The following is a 27,777-nucleotide window of genomic DNA, read 5'->3' as shown; positions in this document are numbered from 1 at the left end:
GGCTGCTCTGACTTACTAAAGACCAACAAATGGTGGACTGGGACATTCAGAGTGATTGTCTGTCCCAGGCCAGGTCTACCCACCTTGTTTGCTACTCCCAAAGGGGTCCAGGCCCCATTCGGTGCAGGGAGTCCAAGGGTTTGCTGTGGCATACTGACAGCATCCTTGGTCACATGCTCTCAACCCAGGGTCACACAATATATATCTATATATATACCCCACTCAATCTCATGCCAGCATTCTCTGAGGATGCCAGCCACAGTTGCTGGAGAAACACGAGGAATAAACTCTTCCAGAACATGGCGACGTAGCCCAAAACCCCACAAAAAACTAAGCATACTTGGTGTTTCCTGGTGGGTTGACTAGGTCCTTTCCAGGACATTCAGTCTCCAGGAGTCCTGTTCTACCGAAGGACAGGCACAGCAGTACACACCAGAAGGCAGTTCCTTCTCCTAAGTGCACCAGGAGATGTCCACTTCTGAGGTGTCACCTGGTGCAGTCCGAACCCCCAACTCCCCTAGAAACATCCTAAATGGCTAGAATCACAGTATGGCATTATTACAACTTTCACAATTCCTCCAGCTAGGGTGACTTGTGCATTTGGGAAACTATGGTCCTTAAAAGAATCCCCTCCAAACTCTAGCTTAGCACATGGGGACCGAGAACATTGGCTCTTGAGCATAACCAATACTGTGCCCACCAGCATTTCACAATGAAAATTGGGACATGTATGGCCAAGCAATATAAGACTACTATGGGCAAGGTGGTAAAGTTATGAAGCTGCAGCAGTTTGGTTTTGCTAGAATGCACTAGGAAGGGCAAGGCAAAATACTGCCTTCCTGTCCTTTCCTGACACCGCACTGAGTTAATTGTATGTAAACTATTCTTGCACTTTGAACTCACTTTCCAGAGATTGAAATAAGCTGAGCGCAAAGGGAGAAAATGAGAGGAGGAAAAAGAAACTGGGATATCCTAAATGCACCTGATAACTTGATACTGTTCCTACCAAATCAAGGCAGTTGGAGGGTATAAACCGTACCAACTATCTATCTGGCAGGGTTGTTGTGAGGCTACAAGACCATACAAAGGGTTTCAGAGAAAGCAACCTGAGGTCACTTCTGCAACAGAAGGCCTTTTCCTTGTGAGATGAGCTCTGTAGAGGGCTGGATAATGAGATTAGGTGAGGCTGTGGTAGGAGAGCAGCAAGCACTTCATACCATGTGTGTGAAAGAGAATTAAAATCTAGAAAGGAATGGGAATATGTAAAGGAGAGACCCAGAAACAAGTTTATTTAATCAAGCCTAGAAATCCAGGCAGTATCAAGCACTCTGAATAAACAAATAGGGTAGATCATGCCAGTCCCAGCAAATGGAAAGTCAGCCTAGAATGTCCTTGCTTCTGTATTAGATTTCAAAGAAACAGCCATGTTGCAGCATAAACAAGATCAAAGGGCATGGAGGGGAAGGGAAAGGAATGTAGTAGAACCTTTAAGACTAACCGGTTTTTATTTTAGCATGACTTTTTGTGGATATAAACCCACTTCTTCATTCTAGACTGCATTTGCAGAAGTAGGTTTATACACACAAAAGCTCATGCTAAAATAAAAATTAGCCGGTCTTAAAGGTGCAACTGCATTACTTTCCCCCTTTCCTCCTGTTATGTTTCTGTATTAGAATATTTTAACACCCTCAATAGGGCAGAAAGTCTTTCCTAAGCTCCAGGATAGCCATTTGTCAGAGACTGGGTTTCACTACAAAGCCCATCTCCCATTTTTGCCCTAAGGAAATGCTGCTTCCAGGAAAAATTGCAAGAAACATCACAGCCACTGCAAGACCTTGTCATTGTTTGCTTTTATTGTTATTTTATCTTAACACAAACTTTTCAAGGCAGGAACTGGAGACCCCCAATATGGGGGAAGGACCCCTTGGCAAGAATTAACCTCCACCTCCCAGTTTCTTCTACTTTGCCTCTTTGTGTTGAGGAAGCCACTGTAGGTCATTCCCTTCTTGTGCTGCGTGGTTAACATGGGAGGAACCACAGAAGGCTCTGCCCACAAAACCCACAGCGTTCCACGTGGTTCCCGTGCCACAAAGATAATGCAAATAAGAAGGGGGAGGGCGGCTAGCCAACATAAAATTAAAACAGCAGGATGCAACATGATGTGGCACAGCAGCTGGGAAAAACAGGCTCTCAAAACAGGCTTGTGTTTTTTGCCCTCCAGGGACAGGTGAGCCAGGGTTCAAACTATCTTGGAACATTCCAATGCAGAAGAGGTTGGAAGAAGAGACGGAGACAGGCCCTACTACATATGCAGGGAATCCGTGGAACCAGTTAGAGACTGACTAAAGAAAAACCAGATCTCAAAGGTGGAAGGGGAGCAGAGGTGTGATCATCATGGTTTAGGAATGGACCAGAGGAACAACAGTTTCTGAGTGTGGCATTCACAACAAGGAAGGGGATTTGGCAGGAAGCAGAACCATTTCTGGCAAAGGACAATGGAATCTACTGGGATGGGCAGCACATACTCCTCTTGGAGTATTTCCAACACTTCAAAAACAATCCTGATGTTTTATGTGCCCAGGATGGGCTCCTTAGCACCATCAGTACCTCAGATGCAACATCCTCAACCTCTCTGTGGCACAAGATGGTCCCTTCTTTCCACATTAAGCACCTTTGAAACAAGGCCTTCCTTCTTCCTTTTACCAACCCACCCACCATTAAAAGGTGCATATGGGTCCTAGTGGTAAGGAGACACCAAAGGAAGCCTTATGTGGAGCCAGGAGTGCTCTCCTGAGAAAATAAAGCCCCTTGTTCTTTTTTCTAAGTAGCACCAGCAACTGTGTGTGGTTCTCATAATTCAAAAAGAACCGGGAGCCACCAAAGTGAGGCTTGTGCTGTTCCAGACCAGCCCCTGGGAGTGTTGGGGAAAAGGCCTGGAGCTCCAGAAGCAGGCAGGAAGTGACTCATACAATCTGAATGCCTAGTTCTTCAGCTGTCTTCTGAAGCCTGTCCATGACATTTTCTTCTGACTCAGTGGCAAACTCAGTAGGCACAACTGCCCGGCTCTCAGAGGGGGCATTGGCCATGACGTAATAGACGGTTTCACTCTCTCCATGCTCATTGGTCCTGCTCACAACACGGATGATAGGGCTGGACGGTGCACTCAGTTCTTGGTCTGGGGAAGCACTGGTATCTTGCTGAGCAGAGTCCTGGGGAGGCATGGCCACTTCCAAGTCCGCGTCAGCTGTCTCCTCAGGAGATGGCTCCAGGATGATTCCCTGCAGGCTGTCCTCTGCCCCAGTCAGAACCACACATTGAGCTGTGTCATCTAGAATCTCGCCCTGCTTTTCCCGGTCCTTCAGCAGCTGCTCTGTCAACTCCACGCTTTCATAGCGCACCAGCTGTAGCCGCATGTAGCCATCCTCATGCTCCTTGTACCTGGGCAAGGTTGAAGAAGGGGACATTAGTGGGGGACTAAGCCACGGTGACATGCTGCTATAGGAAGCAATTTCATCACTTTGCCAGGGCCATTGTACAATTACAACTCTGGACAATAAGGGAAAAATGGATGTGGGAGGACAACTCTGTAGTGATCCAAAGGAAAGGATGGGACAGGACAGGACAGGGCCCTGAAGAAGGAGGCCTTGTCATGGTGAGGCCTCCTGCAGCGGCGGGAAGAGCCGTGCAGGACCTAGCTGGCCGCCTGGCCAGCTAGGCCCTGCAAAATGGGAGAGGGGGCATTCCAGCCCAGCTTTCCATCCACATACCTGAAGCGAGGATGACCCGAAGGCCATTTGAACTGGTGCTTTTTCCTAAGGTGCACAGTAAGGTTGTTCCCGCGTGTGAAGCATTTGTCGCAAACGTGGCATTTGTAGCGAGGCTCAGAGTCACCCTGAAATAGTGCCAAAGAGATAAAAGCAAAGGCATGAAAGAAAATATTTCTATACACTCAATACACTGGGTATGCTTCTTGGTCAACAATTTGATGGATTCTAGCTGTAACCTGGCAGCACACAGAGAGAAACTGGCCCTAGGTGTGAATTTCAGCACCCTGAGAATTGGAGCTGTAGTTTTGTGAGACATTTACCCTTCTCTGTAGAGAGCTCTGGTTCCACAATAAACTACAATTCCCAGAATCCCCTAGCACTGAGCCAGGGCTGTTAAAGTGGTCTCAAACTGGATTATTTCTGTGGTGTAGTTTTGGACCTAACTCAATTTTTCTTTGTCTCTAGGCCGCAACACTAAGGCTCTCTGTTGTGGGAATTCGAGTGATATTCTGGCAACCCCCCTCCACTCCCCCATGCCAATTAACATTTGGAAATCAGACATGGAGTTCATGACTTCCACTGTTCTCATCTTACCTCATGGACTTTCTTGTAGTGCAGTTTGATGGAACAAAGGGACCGGGCGCTGAAGTCGCAGGCTTCAAACTCGCAGCGGTAAGCAGGCTCTTTGCTGTGTGTATCCAAGTGTTTCCGTAGATCAATGAGATTCTTACAGCTGAAAGCAACATGCAAAAACAAAAGGAAGTAAAACTCTGGTATATAAATATTGGAACAGTGGTTTTTGATGGTCTGCAGTAGCTAGAAGCTGGAAAAGAGACATACTGCCTTAACCACCATTCCACTTGCCACCAGTTGAGAAGTCCCTGGACTTCTCCACCTCAGTCTAAGAAACCTAGAGCCTTGGCTTCCTTCTCCCTTGGTCAGCCTCAGTTTACCTGTGATCACAGTAATTGCACTTGAAGGGTCGATCCTCGCTGTGCCGGAAGCGGATGTGGTTACGCAGAGAGGACGGCAGAGGGCAGGTCATGTCACATAGGGGGCACTTGTAGTGGTTGACTGTTCAAAGAAAATGAGAGGTGAGGTCATTGCTGGGAGAGGTGGCAGGAGGCGTGAAGAATCCGTGGTTCTTCATCACCACCACCACTTACCGTGGTTCCTCATGTGATCACGCAGCAACCTCTCTGTAGCAAACCTCTTGGAACAGTGGGAGCACTGGAATCGCTGTTCTATAGGGAATGGGTGAGAGTGAGAGTTTTTCTATACCTGACTCATTAAGCAAAACTCAATCATTTTGATATGCATGATGAACTCTAGATATGAAACTATTTAAATTTAGGTAATATCCTTTCTAGTTCTAGTGATAAAATGGGGCTTTAATATTCCACTGCATACCACAACTAACTACCACTTTTCTACCAGAAACAAACAGGGTCTACGACGTCACTTCAAAAAGAATGAGGAAAATCTCTCATGTTTGTATGAGAAAAAGACTGACGGATAGCATTTCTAAGAATGTGAAAATAGTGACATTTCAACCAGACAGAGGAAATATAAATGCAAGTGTTAATACTAAGACAGGCAGAATTTATAGAGTTTTCAAGGATTCTCAAGGACACAACTCAGGAAGGCAAAAGTGTTCATGCTAAGAAAGGCAGAATTTAGAGTTCGCAAGGATACACCTCAGGAAGGCAAAAGCAGAGCTTTCCAATAGCTTTTGCAAGGGTCAGGAGGAAGAATATTCCATATCCTTTATAGCTCTTTATCAAAACACACACCACAGCTGCTGCTTCTCTGGCTCTTAGGCACCACCTTCCAGATACTCACGTTCCAATGCAGTCTGTCGGCGGATGTGGTCAAAAAACTTGGTATTGTTGGAGAACATCCCACCACAGGTGGGACAAGCCACCACTTTCTCCTGCGTGTGGCTGCGCAGGTGCTCACGCAGCTTACACCGGCCTTTGAAGGTGCAGTCGCAATCTGGATCCAATCAGAACAATTCAAAGAGTCAGATTTGTTCCCAACTGGGACAAGCCCAAAGACTGACTACCACGTTTAGCATGACAGTAAGGAAGATACTTGGATTTACACAGGGACAGCAGTCTTTTAGAAACACTGGATTTCAGCACTCCCCCCAAATTTCTCAGATGCTTTTTCTCAAACATAAGGAGTTTCTTTTTGGTATTTATATACATGAAAATGTTTTTAAGGGTCTGTGCTAAGTACTGCACAGAAGCCAAATGATATAACCAAGTTTTCTACACAGCATGAAGTCATTCATGCACACAGTTCAATTTAAGCCCTTCCGCCAAGTTTCTTTTATTTCTGCTCAGGAAAAAAACAAGGCTTACAGAACAAATGGTGAGAGCTTGTGAGTTACTGACAAATTATTTAAAGAGCAGCTCCTCAAGAGGCACTTATTGTTTGGTAAATTCTGAACAAAGTGATGTTATCAGTGTGTTAATTTTGCATAACATTCAGTATCACTGGATATTAAAACTCCATCCCCTGCACATCTTTTGTGTCACTCCAAAGCAACAGGAAAATTTCATGCTGCTAAAGAGTTCAGAGCAGGGGTAGACAACTGCGCAGGCCATCCCTCTCACAGGCCACATGATCCCCAGTGCTCCTAAGTACCTCTATCTTCATCAGAGGTCTTCTCAAAATGGGGACTAGAAGTGACATCATGTCACTTTCTGTTGACATTTTGAGGATTTCTATGAAAACAGAAGTATTTTGGAATGCTTGGGTGTTCGGGGGTGGGGGGCTTTCCATGTAGTTTTTGGGTGCAAGACATCTGAAATCATACCAGAAATGTTTGGGTTGGAAGGCTTTGAGGAATGGAGAGACTCAGAGGGTCATGGAAACAAAGCTGAGGGGCTGCATGTGGCTTGAGGGTCACTCTAAACCACCCTGGTTTAGAGTGAGGCTCTCCCACAACCACATCTTTCCCAAATCCCAGAGATTCCCATATTACCTTTCCAGCCACAGAAGACCATTTGATTTTCCTTCCCAATGACCTTGTACTCTGTGCAGAAACTGTGATCCTCCACATGTCGGTAGAACCACTCGGGGTTATCGAAAGCTCGCTGATGGGGAAGCAGGAAAATTAGGATATTCTCCAGGGTACACCATGACAACAAAGAAACAGATCCATTTTGAAAGCTGCGCAGGGAAGGTGGTGGGGGGGGGGGGGGGGGGGGGGGGGCTACAAACAAATGGTCCTTCAAAAAGGAATTAGATACCTGTGAATCTCAGCATCATTCCCAAACTTATCTACTATTACAGTTAAATTTCAATCCACTACTGACGTGAAGGGACACAAGAAAAGAATGAGACATTTGACGTTTTGTACCAGCTTTTTAGCCTTCACTGGTAAGGTCAGTTGAAAATGAATGAGAAATATCTGCAAAGTTCCCAACACTCAGAGCAAAAACAGATGATTTTCACTGCCCTTTATACCACTATCTCTTTCTTATCCAGTACATCACTACTATGAATCATGAATCGTCCAAATCAGCAGCTCCTCAAGAAGGAAAGAATGAAGGAGGTCTGTAATTCATTTAGCTGCTCTTAGTGCATATGTGAGCCAGCATGGCATAGTGGTCTGAGCATTGGACTATAACTCTGGAGACCAGGGTTCCAGTCCCTACTCAGCCATGAAACCCACTGGGTGACCATGGGCAGGTCACTCGCTCAGCCTCAGGAGAAGGCAATGGCAAACCTCCTCTGAGCAACTCTTGTCAAGAAAATCCCATGATAGCTTTGCCTTAGGGTTCAAGTCTGAAATGACTTGAAGGTGCACAAAACAACAACAAGCTTGCATGCACACATTGGGATCACCCCCCCCTTTTTTTTTAGTAGCAGCTTTCAGTGCAGTGCACTGAGGATGGAGTGTTATAAGGGAGGTTTGGTTGCTGCAGATGATCTGGATCCTTATCACTTTTCTTTTACCCAATTTTCAAGAAAACACACATTGGCAGCAGCCATCCGCTCCTTGAACAGTGGAAACCTACAGTCTTGGTGGTGGATTTCTAAGAAAGATGTCAATAAGGAGCATAATTTTGGGAAGTCATGCACCCCTGGCTCTGAAAGCCCTATTGATTCATCCTAAAGTGTGGTGGTATACTCCTGAAGTCTAGTTGTGTTTACTTAGCAATAAGAAACACCCTGCACCTGTTCAAAAGACATGCTTTTATTTTATATGCTCCAGGGCTGGGCCATGGTGGGTTTGTTAAACTTAAGCTAGGTGTTCGGGAAAAACAATCTGGTGTTTGTTTCAGGAAACTGGGGCGGGAAAAGGGGATAAGTTTCTCCTCTGCTTGCCAAACCATTTCCCAAAGTTCTCTGGATTAGGGTACAAAGTGTACAGGCTGACTGTTGTTTCTACAAATTAAGCAAATTTGTACAGACTTTTAGTGGCCCGAAAAAAATAAATTTTAATTAACAATCCTTCTGGCAAGGTGGTATGTTTTTAAAAGCAACTGTCTTGTCCTTAGAATCTGTCTGTCCTAACTTGTCCCAAGCAAAGCAAGCTTAATGGGCAACAGTCATATCAGACAAAATGTTTCAACTTCACCTCCAGATATTTCCTGAACTGCTTACCTCACAATATTCCCAGAGGCAAAGGAAGTTCTCCTGAATCTCGGGGATGATGTTCCGGCTCTGAAAGTCCAACTGACAGGGGGTTAAGTCTGACTGGCTCTGTAAGGCTTGTAGTCCCCACTGCTTTAGCTTGGTGTGGTAACAGTGGAAGTAAACATGGCGGATCAGCTCTGTAGGGCTCTCTGGAGAACAGAACCCACACTCCTGCCAAAGGCAAGAGTATTCTTCTGAAATTGGGGGGAGAAAAAGAAAGGAAAGAAAGAACAGAGGAAACTGAATTTGGGGTGAGTTGCTGAGGCCTGCAAAATGAAAGCAGATGTACTGCTCTCCATAATTAGAAGTATTGCAAACTTACTTCACAACATCTCTATTCTGTCACAGCTGAAAGCATCTAGAGCATCCCTCACTTTCCCCATCTTTAGCATTTTGAATACCTTTTGTAAAAAAAATTATGAGTGGGAGTGGAATCTCAGCTTTTAAATATATATATATATATATATATATATATGCAAGCCTGTGTTTTCTTAAACTTCATCATTTGTACTCACTTTTCTAACATTACATACAAACATTATGTGCCCTCTAACAATGCCCAACGCCACTCCAAGAGACCTGCTTTCCGTTTCCTAAAACACTCATGCTTCTCAGATTTTGAAGAATTATATTCCATCAAGCAAATCATCACCAATGTTTGACAAAAAGGCACAAAGTAATTCTGGGATGCATTGTTAAAAAGCTGAAAGTAACATTACAACTTACACTAAAAAGAACTTTAAGGTCAGTTGCATACTGTATCCTATGGCCCTTACCAAGCGGATCCACTTCGTCTTCTTCCTCTCTGCCATGGAGATGCTGCTTCAGATGCTTGGACACGTGTTCACAGAACTCTTCCATCTTTGAGGCCACAAAGCTGCACATCTCCCATTCACACTGAAGAACCAAGGAGTCCTTATTGCCCAGCTTCCCGGGAGGCATGGTAAGCGCACCGCTGGAAAGGAAGAAGAGACCTTATTGAGAAATACAATCTCACTGGCATTCTGAGAGAGAGAATGGCAACATTTGTGTTGTCCTCTAACACAGTAGGAACTACCTTAACTAAGACTTAGTTTGGGAAAGTTACTTTTTCATAGCAGTTTCCAGAATCTACCACGTAACAGTGGCCATGTTAGCGGAGTGGAGTCTGGTAGCTGAAATCCAAAAAAGTAACTTTTCCAAGCTTTGCCTAGCAGATAGAGCGAGCATCCTCCTCTTCCTGTCGATTTAACCGTATTTAGTTAAGGTAAGGGGATGGATTTTTAGTTTTGTATGTGTTCTGTAATTGTTTATGTAACTGTTCATGCATTTTTTTGTAAACTGCCTTGATCTGTTGGAAAGGCTTTATATAAATAAAATCCATTATTATTGTTATTATTATTATTTGTGCACAATTCTCCCGACTCACATTATTACTTTGGACACCTGCAAGACTCCTCCTATGAATCCATGCTATGGTTCTTGTGCTTTGTTATTCTGTAATGGCGAGGGTTACAATTGGGATCAGGGATGGTTTTATATCCCAACGCAAACATGTCATCAGTATCAACATGCATTTCACACCCGTTTTGACTTTTTATTCGCCATGCCGTACGATAGGTTTTGCATTGGAGTCGCTGTAAAGAAACAACTCGCAGGTGCAAAACAATTATTCCATAGGGATCCTATGGATCAGAGCTGGAATAGATAGACTCCAAGGACTATCCAATCCAACTCCATCCTGCCATGCAGGAACTCTCAATCAAAGCACTCCTGACTCCATCCAGCCTCTGTTTAAAGACCTCCAAAGGAGGAGACTCCATGTTCCAGTCTCTGGAGCAGCAGTTATTTGAATATGTTCTTTAACTACTTAGTTGTTGTAGTTGTTGTTGTTGTGTGCCTTCAAGTCATTTCCATGGGCTTTTCTCTCTTTCTCACCTACATGTCCATAAGCCTTCTCCTCCTCCTCCTCTCATGACCTCCAAGGCAGCAAATAGGGATCTCCCTCCCTCCCTCCCTCCATTTTATCTTCAACAACAACCCTGCGAGGCAGGCCACCCTGAGAAGGCCAAGGAACCAAGCCAAGGTGAAGGTGAAGGACCTAGCCCTCCTAAACCCCAACAGGACCCCCACGCTGCCTCTGGGTTCAAACCCACCCATTATTAACCTCCACCCCGAATCTACCCTTTAGGCCTTGGATCTAGGCTTCGGGGGAGGCACTAGGCCGCGTTTCCATAGTTACCGTCAAGGTTGCTTTTTTTCCTCCTCCTCCTCCTCTTCCCCCCTCCCTTTCGGTTTCGAACGCGACGGCAGCTCCCCCCTCCCACTCCCACCTATGCCCATCGCGCGAAAAGCCCGGATGAATCCCTTCAGCCAATCAGAGCCCTAGAAGCGATCCGGGCAGCCAATGGTGTCGCGCGAGGGGCGGGGCGAGGGCCGACCCGTCACTATATAAACAGCGCACCAGAGCATTAGGGCCGGTTGGGAACAAGGTCCGGAATAATATAGTTCCGGTATCTAGTTGAACCCTCCCCCAAAATCCGTTTATTTATTGTTGTATTTATTTATTTTTATAGAATATATTCTATAAAAGCAATAAATAAGTACAATATTTGTATTTATTGTGTATTATTTATTTGATGTTTTATAGAATATATATATATATATATATACACCCACACAATTTATACATTATTTATTTATTGTTTTATAGAATATACACACACACACACACACCATTTAAATATTATTTATTTATTTATTGTATTTATAGAATGAAGGAAGAAAAGAGGGGGGTGTATATATATATATAGTTCTTATTTATTCTATATATATATATATATATATATATATGAGAATATATGTATATACACACATGATTTATATATTTATTTATTGTTTTATATTATATATATATATATATATATACACACACACACATACACACAATGTATATATTATATATTTATTGTTTTTATAGAATACATACAAACACAATTTTATATTATTTATTTATAGTATTTATAGAATGAAGGGAAGAAAGAAGGGATAAAATAAAAGGATAAGATGAAAGGAGAGAAGTTTGTGGCTTGCATTCTGCCCTGGATCCTGCAGTTCAGGTCTTTCACACATTAGCTTCCATCAGTCATGGGGGGCCAAGAGATGAATGCAGAATAGTTGGGAGAAGAGAGTGCCTTTGAACACACGCAGAGTACTATTCTCATGTTTTCTTCACTAGTTGTGTAGCTTAAACAATCCTGTGTTGTGTAAACACCCCTCAAGTACAGACAAGTCTGTCCAAACCACAGCCTACCTATTGGGACTATTGCGTACACAAAACATATCCTTATAGCTTTATATTCTAGCTAGAACTTGGAAAAGGGGTGTAGTGTGTGTGTATGTGTGTGTTGCAGCTCCCAAAATCCCACAACCAGCACAACTACTCCATGGTGGCTGCTGAGGGATTCTGGGAGATGTAGTCCCAAAACAGTAACTTGTCCTAGCTCTCATTCCAGCCTTGTGGGTTCCAGTAAGAGGAGGAGGTCTTAGCTACTAATTTTTTTAAGCTGACAATCGTGAATGATGAAAGCCAGGCAAATAGGGGCAGGCAAATCCAAGACATGCCGCATGAAAACAGTGCTTCTGCTATGAAAGTGAGCCTCAACAAGGACATAATATAAATTCAGACGGTGTCACATAAGATAAATTGTGTTGTATCTGGTCCAGGACTTTGTTCCCACAAATGCCCCAGATGGGAAGCTTACCAGCAGAATCTCCCCAAAATCTTCCTTTTCAAAGTAATACCATTTACCTTTATGTTTAAAAACACCAATTTGTTGATTATATATATATATATATTTGATTAAACTTATTCCAAATTTACAACAATATAATGAACAAAAGTTATCCTATGAAACCCGTCTCCTTACTGTTTGAACAATATCACTTTCAACACATGTTCTTTACATCCCTTCCTTTAACCATCAGTGACTCCAATTCATTTACTTCCCTTTTATGACATATTATCTTTGTAATGCTAATTTCCCAAGAGATTCTTTGTTCTCAACCCCTCAGGCTTAACAAAAAACAAAAATACATTACAAAGAAAAAAGCATGCCGCTTTATACAATATGTCTTATTCAAAACAATATACTTTCTTCTAATTTCAAGATTTAGTTGCCTTATTTACTTGTAAAAGGTGTTGCGTTAGTACATTGTTGTTGTTTTGTGCCTTCATGTCGTTTCTGATTTATGGCGACACTAAAGTGGGGTTTTCATGGCATGTTGCATCAGACTGGGTTTGCCATTGCTGTCCTCTGAGGCTGAGAGAGTGTGGCTTGCACAAGGTCACCCAGTGGGTTTTATGTCTGAGCCCGGATTCAAACCCTGGTCTCCCAGAGTCACCAGCATATGCTGGCAAAACGTCGGGAATAAACTCTTCTATAACATGGTCACATATCCCGAAAATCCCACAAAAAACTATGGATGCGGGCCACGAAAGCCTCCGACTCTCCTTTTTGTAATTGACACGGTGCGTTGTCTGTTGTGCTGACCTTTGCTATGCTGGAAAATGACACCAGGACTTGTGTAAACAACTCATCATGCTTTGCACCATCCCATCCTATAGCTCAGCTCCTGGCAGCTGCAGGTTAGTACCAAATGGAAGCAAACATTAACTATTTGACTATTGATAAAGTTGAATGGTTTATCCTGAAGATTAATGGGCTGGGTCCATGCTTAGAGTTATCTCTGTCAAGCCTCAGTGGGTTCAATGGGTTTTCTCTAATCATGCTGGTAATCTGGCTCCAGCCCAGTGTTGTTTCTCAGTATTGAGTAGACCCTGACTTAGGCTGCATCCACACTGCAGAAATAATCCAGGTTGACACAACTTTAACCACCACGGCTCAATGTGAAGCATTCTGGACTTATAAAATCATAGAATAATTGAACTGGAATCATTTTAACTTACAAATATTTTGATATATGTATGATGTGTGTTTATGTGTATGATATACCACCATGCTCCACATCTAATGTTATTTCTCAATCTCTCTCTCTCTTTTTTTCCCTTCCTCTTGGTCCACTGAAAGAGCCTTTTCATCACACTCCTCGCTGGCCATGCAAATTGCATCTAAACAGACATCAAAGTATTTGCATGTACACAAATCCCAGGCAATGCCATTTCGGAGGCATCGCCTAAAATTACGGAAAAAAGAGGACCATTTCCGTCCGGCTCAGAAGCAAACTTGACTGCGATGCAACTTCATTCTTGGACGGAAAGCTCATGAAGGCTGGCTATCCCAAGCATCCGGCTGAATTCAGAGGATAAAGCCCTTGCCGTGTTGATCATGGAAACTGGTAAGAGTTGTGGTGATGCTCCCATGGCAAACATTTAAGTGGCAACATTTATCTAAAAGCAGAGCCTGGAAGGTTCCATCATATGAAAAGGAACCAGTTTCCATTAGTAGTTAAAGCAGTTTAGTTGCCAGAATAGTCTACTGTTGTCATTATCCGTCATAATATTACAAAAGTGACTTGTTGCTGTACATGTTTTTCTTGTTAATGTGACGATCCTGTTACTTAATTCTATTTATAACTTTTGCAAAATAGGATTTTAACTTGTTTTAAATTACTGTAAACCACCTTGGATCCCACTCCAGGAGAGAGGCAGGGCATAAACTGAATAACACAAGAAAACAATTTTAAAATAAACATTTAATGTATTTCTTCAAAGTAATGTTTCAAATGGATTGGTTGTTTAGTGTGTTTTAAACCTTTGCGCCACATATTGTTTTGACTTTGGCCGAAGGTACTAAAACGTATTCCTGAACAGGTCCAGCACCAAGGAGAGCTCTTCTAAAAAATAGTTAAAACCTGTAATGTATTCGCTGCTCCACTAACATGTGAGCCACCAGCATAAACTATCCCCAGATTAACAAAAGATGCAACTGGGAATTTGCTGCATGGCACTGGCAAAGAAGACAAGAGGCTCATAGACAACTGATCTGGTTATTTTATACATTAGTGTTAGAAATTTAGCTCTCCCTGTTGTGGTTTTTTGGCCCTGTTGCCATGTTGAGATTATCAGGTGCCCTTCCCATTCATGGCTTACTATCTACCCAATTCCTGATGGATCGAAGACATAGGGAACCCTCTGCCTCTTCACTTAATGGCCTGCAATCCCCTCCCCGGCTTTCCCATGAATGGTTTACTCTCTCTACCCAATTCCTGATGGATATAGCTTGCAAATCCTGATGGATATACCCTGCAATTCCCTCCCCAGCCTTTCACATCGCCCTTGCTTTCTCAATAGCCATCACCTAATAGACAGCTCTGGCTGAGCTTTTGCACCAGCCCTGCTTTCTCCTTCTCCATCCTTAAAACCAGTCCAAGCTTATCTTCCCTCTTCTATTTTAAAGCACTTCTGAAGCATTGTTTCCCCACAGTTTGAAAAGGCAGGGGAAGAGAGTAAATTTGTGGATTTGCACCCAGCAGTGTTGTACTCACATGTATGTATAGTACGAGTCCTTTGAATAAATGTTCCTTGTCCTATCTCCCTAAGTGAGAAGGAATAATCTCTTCTTTCACCATGATTTGGGAACAGTCCCTTTAGCTAAGATTTCTGTCTTAAGTTCCAAAAAGGAAAATATGTTCTCTGTCTGTGTGTTTGAATGAGAAACTTGAGCAAGTATGGAACCAAATGTATAGCACTTATATTACAGGGATCATCTCTAGTCTCTGGTTTTACCTGGAAATCTCAGGGGCTGGGATGATCCCAAACCAGTAACCCTAATCGTATCTAATGGTTTCACCAAGGCTATGCCTTGTAACATCACCAGAGTCCTTCCCTGTGGCATCACAAGGAGTCATTACTAAGTCCTGTGAAATTTCAGAGTCTGAGACTGGAAATCCAAATCCAGAAATGACCTGAACATTTGATGCCTGGCTTCTTTTTCTAGTAGCTTATCTAACTTTTGAAAAGAGCTTCTGCGCAGTCCTATCCCACTCGACCCTGGGCAAAACCAATCTGTCCCTAGTCATCTATGCAGAGCAAATGCTCCAATGCTAACCCACAAAAAGGTCTAAATTTAGAAAGGGAAACCAGAATTCAAAGGAGATCAAAGAGTTCCCTTGAATGGAGTAGGGAGTGAATGTTTGTTTTAGCTCAGGAAATGTTCATCTTTTTTTCCCCCAAAGGATTAAGCAGAACATCAAGTTCCCATCTGTAACATTTGACTAAAAGGTGTCTCCAGCTCCATGTCGGCTTCCACAGGTGCATGGGCTGAACCCAAGCAGGGGGAATGAAAGGGAAAACTCATTATCTTAGGCTGATTGAGAGGCAGGGATGGGCAGACCTAAAAGCAAAAGGAATGAACAAATGGCAGATTTAAAGACACAGCTCAGACACAAGCAGAATGATGTTTCTGAGAGTAACTCTTCCCTAACCCACTATATATTTTATTTTAAGGGAATGGTGCACATGCATAGAGCATCATTATACTTATGGAAAGGAGACACGCTTAACCAAGCCAAATGGCTGATTCAGAGACTTGCCAACACCCCTGTTGCTAACTGCTGTCTGGTATTTAAAATAAATAAAATAAAGTAAAACAAAATAAATACTGTTATTTTCTGTTTGGAAGAAAACAGTGGCAGAATCTGAATTCTAAGAAATGAACATTTCCTTCGGTCTCCACATTTCTGGCATTGCAGGGAGTGAAATAATAATAATAATAATAATAATAATAATAATAATAATAATAAGTTTAATTTATAAACCACTATTCCATGTTGGTCATAGCGGTATACAGGTAAAAATGGCAATATCAAATACAAAATACAGGATAAAAATTGCAATACAGAAATAAAACTTCAATAAAAACATTTCAAAATACAGATTAAAACCATACATCAAATCCAGGCCAGCTAAATGTGCTCGATAATGCTGTACATATAGGGGGGAGTCATATATCATCAAGGAGCATCAGGGTTATAATGTTATAAATAATTAATTTATTGCTGTTAATGGCGCTCAGGTTGACTTTAACCTATGGCAATCCTATTAATGAAAGAGTGTCAAGTCACCTTGTTATCAATAGCACTTTTCTGGTCTTGCAAAATCAGGGCTGTGCTGGAGTGGATTCGCTTGTAGTGGGTTCTTCTTCTTTTCTTACTGCCTTCTACCTTGTCAACCATTATTGTATTTTCTAATGAATTATGTCTTCTCGTGATATGTCCTATGTGTAACAGACTAATAGTATCACTTTAGTCATCCTGGTTTCTAGGAAGAGTTCAGGCTTGATTGGCTCTGGGACCCATTTATTGGTCTTTTTGGCAGTTCAAGGTATCCGCAGAGCTGTCCTCCAGCATTCATTTCAAATATGTTGATTCTTGAGTTGAGTTGATACCATGGACATCTATGGGAAGAAAATGACAGCTCCCCCTTGAAGAATTGCATTTGCTGTTAAATCCAAACAACTGTTGCTTCTTGATGTAGAAAACTGGATAAAATGACTTCCTCAACATTACAACCTGTGAATGGGACAGGAAAATGCATTGAGGATATTTTGACTCAGTGTTATACAAGAAGGAGATGTTTGTGGCAGGGGGATCCACTATCCTGGGAGATGGCATTGAGCCTGTCCCAGATGGCTCTTCATTTGCCCTTGAGGAAACATTTCAACTTATTTGAAATATTAATGGTCTGATAATTTTTTAAAAGACCCAGACTCATCTTTGGAGCCCCAGGCAGCTTCTGCGGGCATGAAGAAACTTTCCCTAGCTAGTGGATCTCCAAGTACCTCAGCAATGCACACCTTTTCACACTTCCAAATTAGCTGACCCTGTACCACAGCTGGCATCTTCCATGCCAGCTGCTGGTGGATCCACTCCAGTGGTTTATCCAAATTTAAAGAAGATTCAGAGGAGATATTCCAAGTGTGGAACATAGTTTAGGGATTGAATTGAGCACCATGGAGAGCTCCAAGAACAGTTTGGAGCCTGGAGTGGATTCTGCTAGTGGTCTAAAAAGCTAACTTTTCCCATTTTTACCTGATACCTAAAGATGTCTACACTGTTTTGACACCCAAAATTCTACAAAATCTGCCCCACTCTTCTGAACAACAGAGCCAGCTCTGCATTTAGATAGTGAATTACATGTCTGGCTATGGTGAATCAGGTCTGGGGAAATCAGAGCATCCTTACGTATCAGGGCCTCCCCTTCACAAGATCTCTTCCCTTTTTGACGTCCTGTATGCTGATGCTTCTTCATCCTTTTGCTCAGTCCCTGCAGACTATGGCAAACGCATTTATCAAGGCGTCCGGGTGAAGCACACAGTGAAGGACCTGTTGGCTGAGAAGCGTTTGAGACAGACGAGCAACTCACGGCTGAATGTAAGTGAATATTTGGGCACCTAAAATCCCAGGGCTTGTGGTCTGGAGGCACCTAAAGTGAGGCAAGCCTGGGTCTGTTTGGTGTGTGGTTGGAGACTTTCTAGAACAGGGTGATTTTGTCATTCTATTGGCATGCAGAAGACTGGTGTTTCATATTTAACAGCCACTTAAGAATTTTCATATCTGAGACCTGATAAAACACTAAGAATTGCCAGGTAAACCCTAAAGGATGCAAATGTTAACTTCTGTAACACAACCTGCTCCCCGCCTCCCCCAAAGATGGATTTTAACTATTTTAAAGTGTATTCAGAATGTGAACACTGAAGTCAGCCTTAGATCACGATTATGACCATGACCAATATCATCATCATCATCATGGTTGTCCTCAGAGCCTGGAAAAGGTAGTGGTATCATCATCATCATCATTGTTTATTTATATAGTACCATCAGTTTGCATGGCTCTTTACAAGTACAACAACTGTAAACAATTGGCATGCATTTACACACACACACACACACACAGAAGGAAGGAGGGAATAATAAAATAAAACTATACAGCACCATGATAAAACAAACTAGCTAGATAAGATAAAAATACAATATAATATAAAACAAACTAACCAGTACATGACCCAGCATGGCGTTCAGACCAGGGTTTGAATCCCCACCGAGTTATGAAACCTACTGGGTGACCTTGGCCAAGTCACATTCTCTCAGCCTCAGAGGATGGCAATGGCAAAACCACTTCTGGAAAAAAACCTGCCAAGAAAACCCCATGATAGGTTCACCCATAGGGTCGCCATAAGTCAGCAACAACAATCAAATATACATGATTATAAAACATGTAAGTGCCAAATACTTTAGAAAATAAGAACGTTTTTAATTCAGTTTTAAAACTAACGAGGGAAGAAGCAGTCTGCAAATCCTAGAATCCCCCAGTATAGCATGTCCTCCTGGCCAAAAGGGGAATCAAACATCCTGGTTCATGCCTCTCCTGTTATCTTATGAAAATGTAATTGATATTTTTATTTGTTTTATAATTTATATTTATATTCGTTATATTACGAAACATATTGTGGGGTAGCCATATAGCAAAGTACTGCAGCATCCAAAATCAACCCATTGATACCTTTAATGTGCATTTTGGTTGGCCCAATAAAGGTATCCCTGTTTTGTGGGTTTTGGATGATGCAGTACTTTGTTACATTATGCTTAGAGCAATTGTTAATAGGCCTGTTCAGCTCTGTTCAAAGGCTACAGCACTGGGCAAACGTCCTTGTTTGTACAGATAGCCTTCTTGCTTGTTGGACATGCAACCGTGTGTATGTGCATTGCCACAAAATGTACACTGTAAGCTTTAAAGCAAACAGCAGGCGCTTGGGCATGGGATGCACACTATCTATGAATGAGGAACCACCTTTTCCTCAGAACTGATCCTCCGTGTGTTGGTTAACCCTCCAATTTGTTAAAACAAAATGCCCTTTCTGACAGATGCCAGTATGTGGGTCTCTGTGTGTAAAAGCAGCTGGAGCTGCAAGACACTAGGCGTTCTTTGGGGTGCCGGAATGTACAACTTTTATCTTCCAAATAACCATTGCAGCCACATTTGCATGGCAATGCGGTGCACACTGTTTGCACTTTGGATTTCCCAGGAATGGTGGCGAGGGCCGTGCAAGCCAAAATTCTTGAGGATCATGGTTTACTGTTAACCAAGCGGCATGCCGGCACACAGCACCTGCTTGGCTCTGCCTGCTATAGGCAAGCTATTTCCAACAAAGATTATTTCAGGAGCCTGCGGGCATTCCTTTTTGAAATACGCACTGTGTGCCACTGTAAATTTATATTTTAATGATGGTTTGCCAGGGCATGTTTAGTGGTTGCTTTGTGCCCTCTGCACTCTAAATGACCCCCCCAAATCTCAGTGGGCTAAAAAGCTACCATTATGCAAGAGCGGACACCGTGCAGCTGAGGAACTATTTACTATCATCTTATTTTTTAAAGTATGTATAACTAACTGATCTCAGACTAGGGTGCAGTCAAAACAAATGTTGTTGTTATTGTGCGCTTTCAAGTCGTTTCCAACTTATGGATACCTAAGGTGAACCTGTAACAGGGTTTTCTTGGCAAGATTGGTTCAGAGGGAATTTGCCTTTGCCTTCCTCTGAGGCTGAGAGAGTATGACTTGCCCAAGGTCACCCAGGACTAATCTGCACTGCAGAAATACATGCAGTTTGACATTGTTTTAACCGTCACAGCTCAGTGCTATGGAATTATGGGGTTTGTAGTGTTGGGAGCTATTTAGGTTTCTCTTGTCAGAAAGCTCTGGTGCCACAACAAACGACAAATCACAGAATTCCATAGCATTGAGCCTTGACAGTTAAAGTGGTGTCAGTTCTGCATTAGTTCTGCAATGCAGATTAGACCCCAGAAGGTTTCCATGGCAGAGCAGGGAGTCACCCAATGTCCTAGTCCAGTGGCTCAAACCACTGCATTGCACTGACTCTTGCAAATCGCTGATGTTGAGAAGCTGGAGCATGTCCAGAGGAGGGTGAGCAAAATGGTGCAAGACCTAGAAACCAACAAGCCCTTAGGGATCTGGGTATATTTAGCCTGGAGAACAGAAGGTCAAGAGGTGATATGATAGCCATGTTTAAACATTTGAAGGAATGTCATATTGAGGATGGAGCAAGCTTGCTTTCTGCTGCTCCAGAGAATAGGACACGGAGCAATTGACTCAAGCTACAGGAAAAGAGATTCCACCTCAACATTGGGAAGAACTTCCTGAGAGTAAGAGTGAATCTCCTTCTTTGGAGGAGTGCTTTGATTGTGCCTTCCTGCATGGCAGGAGGTTGAACTGGATGGCCCTTGAGATCTCTTCCAACTCTATGATTCTATGCTATGATGTTGCAAGGGAGATAAAATTCTTGATGACTTAAACTGCCCAAGTTCTAAATTCTGCCCAAGGATCAAGTACAAGTTGCTGAGAAGACTTCAGCCTGGAGGTCAACATCCAGTCAGTGCAAACAAGACAGTTGGCTCTCTATATCCACAGATTCAACCATCCACGGCTTGCAAATATTCATAAAAAGATGTAAATCCTAAAAAGCAAACCTTGATTTTTATATAAGGGATGCCATTTTAGCATGCCACTGTGTTTAATGGGACTTGAGCAGCCACAAATTTTGATATCCACTGAGTGGGGGATTGACCCAAACCCAAGCAGATGCCAGGGACCCCATTGTATTGGGTTAAATCAACCTCCCACCACAACTGGTGCCCACTGGATATGATGGACCACCATGTCCCTCATTCTAGGACAGTATAGCCATTGTTTAAGGCAGAAGACTGGTCTAGATCAGAGGTGGAGATTATGTGGCTTCCCGGCTCTTGTCAGATCATATCTCCCAGCATTACTCATCACTGGCAATCCTCACCAGGGCTGCTGGGAATTGCAGCCCAAGAACATCCAGAGGGCCACATAATGCCCACCCCTGAGTTAGATATGTAAGACAAGTTCTTATATTCCTAAGAGCAAACTGTGTCAGTTTCAATACAAATCTTCATAAAGATGTCCATCTCAATAGGCTGGCAATATTCAGTTACCTTTGTTGTGCACATTATTTTTATTTCTCAATAAGTGTAGCTTGTAACTATGTTGAGATGATGAGCTTATTTTCCTGGATGAGCACATGCCCAGGTGGGAGCTGAGAGATGCTAACCAAAAGGAAGTCTTGACACTGGCAAATTTTAATTCAAATTTAAACCTCTAAATTTGGTTGCTTGCCACGGCAGGAAACTCCTGTTTGCCATATGCAAAATGGGGGAAATTATACTCTGACACTCCAGGTTCCAAACCAATGGGAACGTGTCCTCTCTGGCAGTCATCTCATGTTTGATGGTCTCGGCGTGGAAAAGTAGATAGTAAGACAACAGTCTGATTTGTTCCAAAAGGAGAGAGACACTCCATCATCCTGCCTTCAAGATGAAGCAAGTCCTGAACTTGGGCTCAGCTTGTTTCACTTGTGATGGAAAAGTTCAACCACATCCAAAACCCACAAGACAATGATACTTTTATTGGAACAACCAAAGTGCACAAAATACAGGTTGAAAGCTTTCAAAGCTTTTACTTGCTTCTTCTTCAGGCAAAGGTGTTAAAGATCATACAGGAGGAAGAAAATTGTTACCATGTTAGAGTCACAGCACTTTGTCAAGGTGTTGTAGCTGTGGTTTTTAGTTAAGATGACATGAAGGGATCAGGCAACTATTCCTTCTGGCCACTTGATGTCTGGCAGACAGTGGGCCATAAAGTCTAGGAAATAACATTTAAATTCCATTAGCAACTCAAAAAGATCATTAATTTGAGAGGTATCTCAATCTGGATAAAGTAATTTCAGTTGGCCCAATAAAAGTATCTCTATCTTGTGGGTTTTGGATGTTATTATACTTTGCTGTATGGCCAACATGGCTATCCCTGGATATGTTTTTTGGGGATGGGAAGTGAGTGAATGTTGTTGTTGTCATGTCTGTTGTTAAGTCTGCTTTGGCTTATGAAATTAAAATGAAAGCCCAGCTCAGCTCTTGCTTGAATATTCTGGAGACAGAAGAAAGCTTCCTAGATTGAATCGGTCTTCCTCTCTTTCTACTGCCTTCCACTTTGCTGAACATCATTGTCTATTTCCAGTGAGATGTATTATGATATATCATCCAAACCAATGAGCTTGTCCAAAATGAAGTGAGTGCTCAGGAAACTTCATCTGGGCATCTCCATATGGTATGCAAGTCTTCTACAATATCCCCAGTCTTTTGGTATTAGTCGGTATGGAAGAGCATTAAATTCAATCTGCTTTAATCTATTTTATATCTGTCAGGACCTTCCATGATCCAAAATGATTTAAATATACAAATCAAGAGTGGGTACTAAGGATCTCTTGCAGCGTAAAAGTGTGACTAATCCGTTGCAAAGTGTACACTCTAGCCAAAAAACTGTTTTCAAGGGTCAGAAAAATGTTCACCTGCAACAAATGTTAAGCAATCCACTCTGGTTGAGAATCTTATCTATAGTAGAAGTCTTTGTTGTTGTTGATAGCTGCCCTTGAGTCGAAATTGGAAATGTTACTTTTTCAATTGCACCTGAAAACTATAGAAGAGTGGGAAGCAGTAGCAAAATCCAAACAGGCAGAAACATTGCTGAACACGAAAATGGCAAAACAAAAATGAACAAAGTGATACCAAATTCTATGGATGCTCGAGTCCCATTAAATACAATGGCATAGTAAAATGCACTGCAGGATTAATGTAGTTTTCACACCTCTTTAACTGCCATGGCTCCATCTTATGAAATCCTGAGTTTTGGCATCAGAGAATTCAGACAGAGAAGGCGAAATATCTCACAAAACTACAGTTCCCAGAATTCTATACCACTGAGCCATGGAGGTTGAAGTGGTGTCAAAGTGGATTATTTCCGCAGTGCGGATGCAGCCTGAGACACCTTCAGAATGTCATCAATATCACTCAAATCTTGCAAACTCAGGAATGCCATGCGTTTCCTGATTGAATCAATATATCTAAAAAGCAGTCTTCTTCTTTACCTGCCCCCTTTACCAAGCATTATTTTTCCCCCTGAGTCACATCATCTCATTGTATGTCAAAAGTACAACAGCCTCATTTCAGTCATTTTGGCTTCTAGGGAGAGTTCAGGCTTGGTTTGCTCTGGGGCCCATTCATTTGTCTTTGGAATGGTCAATAGTATCCATTGAACTTTCTTCCTGCCCCATGTTTAAAATGAGTTGATTTTCTTCCCATAGGTTCACTGCCTTGGTTTTCAAACCCTTACATAGAAACTGGAAATACTATGGCCTGGATGATTCTGACTTTGATGTTTAATGATATGCCTTTACAAAAGAGCCAGCATGGCATACTGGTTTGAGTGTTTATATATATTTAACACCCTGTTTTGTCCTTTACAGGGTAGTGTCACCACAACCCAGTCGTCATTTGTCCCATTGCCAGGTAAGTATATCCCCCACCCAGGAAAATACTTTTATTACATCTGCATATGTTCCTCCAGTGATCTTAGGAAAGGCAGTACAGTAGTGAGTTGTGCGTTGTTGGATTACGACTCTGGGAAACCAACAAAGCACATGAGCATTAAAGTTTTGATCCCTTTCTCCCTCCTTCCCATTAAAAAGAAAAGAAATAAGCAATCTTATAATGAATATGAGAGACGTGACAGTAAAGATGAAGTTCCCCCTTTTAAAAAATGGATGGTTGCCACCTGAAAGCCATGACAAAACACTCTCAAATGGGTGAAAATACTTTTCTACCTATATCTGGAACCTTAACACCCCGAGATTTTATTGATTGATTGATTGATTGAATTTATATCCTGACTTCCCCCAAAATGGGATTAATGTGTTTTGGGATGTATTTCAGACAAAAGGGTGATTGGAAATGACCTGATGTCACCATTATATCTGAGCTTCAGCCAAAAAAAGGTTTATTTAGGCTGTAGTGGTTTGAATGTGATTCCCAGCTCAACCATGAAACCCATTGGGTGACCTTGAGCAAGTCACACTCTCTCAGCCTCAGGAGAAGGCAATGGGAAACCCCTCTGAAAAAAATTGCCAAGAAAACCCCATGATGGGTTCTCCTTAGGGTCACTGTAAGTCAGAAACAACTTGAAGGCACAAAACTAACAGCAAAATCAGATGATAGTTCCAATATAAACACTTTAGATTCCTCTGCATAGTGTTCCTACTTCAGTTCACCTCTTTTTTTCCAAAATGGTAATCCCAATTTCTCCATTGCCCATAAAGGTTCCTCCACCATGTCCAGTTACTACGGAATCCGAAGGTCCCTCATGGCAGAGATGGATTTGCAAACCAATAAGCAGATCTCAAGTGATGTCTATGCTTCCTCCCTCGTCGCAAAGCCATTTGCGTACGATTCTCCAGTGGTTCAAGGTTATCCTTCCCTCCTGGACACCCATTTCATTGACCAATATGTTGATCACCGCGCCACCTCAGTCACCTCTGGAGCATCCTCGCTCTTTGGAGCCTCACCATTGACGTCGGTTGTGCCATCTTTTCCAAGCGACTCAGCCCACATTTTAGCCGTAAGTAGCTCAGCCGTGAAACCCACTGGGTAGCCTTGGGCAAGTCACAATCTCTCAGCCTCAGGGGAAGGCAATGGCAAACCTCCTCTGAACAAATCTTGCCAAGAAAACTCCATGATAGGATTGCCTTAGCATCATCATAAGTCAGAAACAACTTGAAGGCACACAACAACAACAGTATCAACACTAAAAAGACAAGACAACACTTGAGGTGTTAGATCTGGCCATGCTGACACATGCATAGTTATATCACATCTGAACTACTGTAACACAGTTTATGTGGGGCTGCCTTTGGAAACTGCTCAGAGATTGTGGCGAGTCCAAGATGCTGTGGCCAGATTGCTAACTGGGGCTGGTTACAGGGAACATACATGCGTTACGCGGCTTTCAGTATATGCTGAAAGCTGCGTGGGGAGAAGGGGCGGCGCCTCTCATAGGGATGAATGGGGCGCGCACCCATGGCGCGGGTGTACCACCGTACCACTGCACCGCCATACTGCCATGTGCATGAACCCCATTCATTTAAATGGGGCTTGAGCATAGGCAGTATTTGCTTTACGCGGGGGAGTTCGAAATGGATCCTCAGTGTAAAGCAAGGGCGCACTGTATAACTCCCTTGTTGAAACAGCTTCATTGGCTACCAGTTTGTTTCTGGGCACAATTCAAAGTGCTGATTATGACTTGTAAAGCCCTATACTATATGTCCAGGTTACCTAAAATATCATACCTCCTACTATGAGCCTGCCCATAGGAAAGAGGGCTGTCTCTCCATCCCACCACCTTCATAGACATGTGTGGTTTTTTGAATTACCTCATTTTGAGGTGCCTTGTCCTTCTTTTGGTGATGACATCTGGTCACTCTGAGCCTGTGGTCCTCACTTTCTCCACCTCTCCTCCATTTGCTTTCTCCATGTTGTTGAAGCTGTGTTTCTTTGTCTTCTTCTCAGAGGGACACCTGGGACCAGACCTTACCTGACAGCCTCAGCCCATCAGATACCTGTTCAGAATCCCTCCAGGTACCTCCATCCACCAGTTGTCTTTCCTCTCACGAAGCAGGAACATCTTCCCAGTACCGAAGCCCCAGCTGGAGTTCCTCCATCTCTGGAACACAAGCCTATTCCTTCCACGCGCTTGAAGATGTCCACTATGCGACTGGCTACTCCGCTTCCTCCTCATATCCTTTCTCATCTTTTATGGCCCCAGTGGCCAGCGACCTCACCCCAAAGGGATTCCACGCTTCCTCAGAAGATCCCTCAGATGCAACAACAACATCTCTCAATGACAGCAGCTCTCTTTGGCCAAAGGAAGATGGAAACCCACTCTGGGGGTCATACGAATGCCGAAGGACTTACTAAACCAACAGGGAAAACCAAAGCCACTTTAAGAAATAATAAAAATAAGCAAATACTGAGATTTTGGCATGAAGAGTGACCCATCTTTCATTTTGGGCTGAAGACACATCTTACATAGTCAACGCTGCTTACCAAGAGAGTACATCCTTGACTATTTCATCCTTTCTTCAGAGGACAAGTGATCGCTGCAGTTTTTCTGCATTGCGGGAGCAAACGAATATTTCTCCCCATATTTGAACATCTCAAAATGTTGTAGAGGAATTACTCAGCAGTGCAGTTTACACAATTTAGGTTGCTGGATTTTTTTGTTTTTTGTTTTGCACAAAATAGCCGCATGTGCATTTCTCTGCAGCAGAAATCCTTCACAACAAACCACATCATTTTCTCTGCATTCCTCCACAATACATCAGGACATTCGAATAGTGAGGAAACCACACACAAGCCCATTGCTATTCTTTGTGACAAGGTTTCCATATTGTTGGGACATTTGTTTTTCAACCTGGAAACCAATAATTGCAAATATTCTTTCCATCCCTACTCGTTCCCTGCGTTGTCCATCTTTCACAACATCCCTTCTGTGGAAAGGAGGAGGGAAAATGGTGCGCCATGCAAAGGGAGTTGTGGTTGGTGCATGTAGGGACCACAGATGTTCAAGCAAGATCACATCAACACATACACAACAAGCACCACAAAGACGGTGGGTTTCTTTCACAGAGATTTCATGGGCACCAGGGGGAGCTCTCTGCACACCAGCAACAACTTTGCCTGTTTCAACATCTGGGCAGCTGCTTCGCTCTTTTCTGCTGGAATGAATCCTTTACAAATCCCTAACCATTTATTCTCTTTTTTCCATTAAAGGTTGGGGTTGGAGGCCTGTGACTTGCCCAGTAGTTTTTATGGCTGAGTGGGGAATCGAACCCTGGTCTCCAGAGTCATAATCTACCACTCAAACCATTGCACCATGCTGTCTCTTTCTGTACTCATGTGACCTATTAATTAATGAAATGAATTCGTTTTTAAAAATAGTGAGTATAATGGACAGCATCACAAAACTCAGCACTGTAAACTCATTTTCAACCCTGCGTTTTGACGAAATTAAGAGCTTCGTCCCATAGATTTTTTGCTCATTACTCAAGCATAAATCGACACTGTCAAAAACCGAGGAAAGGTTCAGGAAATAACTGGAGAAAGAACAAGAAGCAGACTATATCCTTTCCCCTTCAGCACTGGGCTCCTAGTTTGTGTGGGGCCTGGAGCTATTGTTCCAAATGAACCATTGATAATCTGGTCCTGGCAGTTTGGAAGAACCCAATGGTAGGAATTAAATCCACATTATTTCCAGGTCAGCTGTGATCATTTTTTCTGTGTGACATTCACCAATCTGGGCATTAGGGGGCAGTGTTTACCAAAGAAAAAGATAATGCAATATAGGCTCTTACTACTTGATTTTCCACTCCTGGGAAACTCAACATCTTCCACTAGTATGGGATCTATGGCAAGTGCCCCAAAATATGCTCAC

At 42.8% G+C, this 27,777-nt stretch overlaps 2 protein-coding genes across 4 annotated transcripts; one reads left to right on the top strand and one right to left on the bottom strand.

The window, feature by feature from the left end:
* Positions 1-1,835: 1,835 nt before the first annotated feature.
* On the bottom strand, positions 1,836-10,700 carry LOC121935661 (histone H4 transcription factor). Of its 3 annotated transcripts, none has more exons than XM_042477433.1 (10): positions 10,642-10,700; positions 9,197-9,375; positions 8,388-8,614; positions 6,760-6,871; positions 5,610-5,762; positions 4,934-5,011; positions 4,721-4,841; positions 4,362-4,500; positions 3,768-3,892; positions 1,836-3,438 (listed from the first exon to the last, which is right to left on the bottom strand). In XM_042477433.1, exons 2-10 carry the CDS (start codon positions 9,360-9,362, stop codon positions 2,964-2,966), a joined length of 1,596 nt encoding a protein of 531 aa, XP_042333367.1. In that variant the 5' UTR covers positions 9,363-9,375; positions 10,642-10,700; the 3' UTR covers positions 1,836-2,963. The 3 variants fall into 3 exon arrangements, with proteins under 3 accessions (XP_042333367.1, XP_042333366.1, XP_042333368.1); XM_042477432.1 differs by lacking the exon at positions 10,642-10,700 and adding an exon at positions 10,342-10,417; XM_042477434.1 differs by lacking the exon at positions 10,642-10,700 and adding an exon at positions 9,829-9,848.
* A 2,938-nt stretch (positions 10,701-13,638) lies between these two features.
* C6H11orf53 (chromosome 6 C11orf53 homolog) lies at positions 13,639-26,289 on the top strand. Its single transcript, XM_042477222.1, has 5 exons — positions 13,639-13,757; positions 17,683-17,792; positions 23,759-23,801; positions 24,608-24,906; positions 25,854-26,289. The coding sequence occupies exons 1-5, from the start codon at positions 13,748-13,750 to the stop codon at positions 26,259-26,261; spliced, it is 870 nt and encodes a 289-aa protein (XP_042333156.1). The 5' UTR covers positions 13,639-13,747; the 3' UTR covers positions 26,262-26,289.
* Positions 26,290-27,777: the final 1,488 nt, after the last annotated feature.

This window comes from Sceloporus undulatus, chromosome 6 (genome assembly GCF_019175285.1).
Source record: "Sceloporus undulatus isolate JIND9_A2432 ecotype Alabama chromosome 6, SceUnd_v1.1, whole genome shotgun sequence".
NCBI classification, from domain to species: Eukaryota; Metazoa; Chordata; class Lepidosauria; order Squamata; family Phrynosomatidae; genus Sceloporus; species Sceloporus undulatus.
This window is presented reverse-complemented; position numbering and strand designations above follow the sequence as displayed.

Excerpts from the sequence above, each read along its gene's own strand:
- C6H11orf53 (XM_042477222.1), top strand. Across the intron at positions 17,793-23,758 it reads CGAGCAACTCACGGCTGAAT|GGTAGTGTCACCACAACCCA; the intron begins GTAAGTGAATAT and ends TGTCCTTTACAG. Across the intron at positions 23,802-24,607 it reads GTCATTTGTCCCATTGCCAG|GTTCCTCCACCATGTCCAGT; the intron begins GTAAGTATATCC and ends TTGCCCATAAAG.
- LOC121935661 (XM_042477432.1), bottom strand. Across the intron at positions 8,615-9,196 it reads AGACGAAGTGGATCCGCTTG|AAGAATACTCTTGCCTTTGG; the intron begins GTAAGGGCCATA and ends CCCCAATTTCAG. Across the intron at positions 4,842-4,933 it reads TGATCACATGAGGAACCACG|TCAACCACTACAAGTGCCCC; the intron begins GTAAGTGGTGGT and ends TTCTTTGAACAG.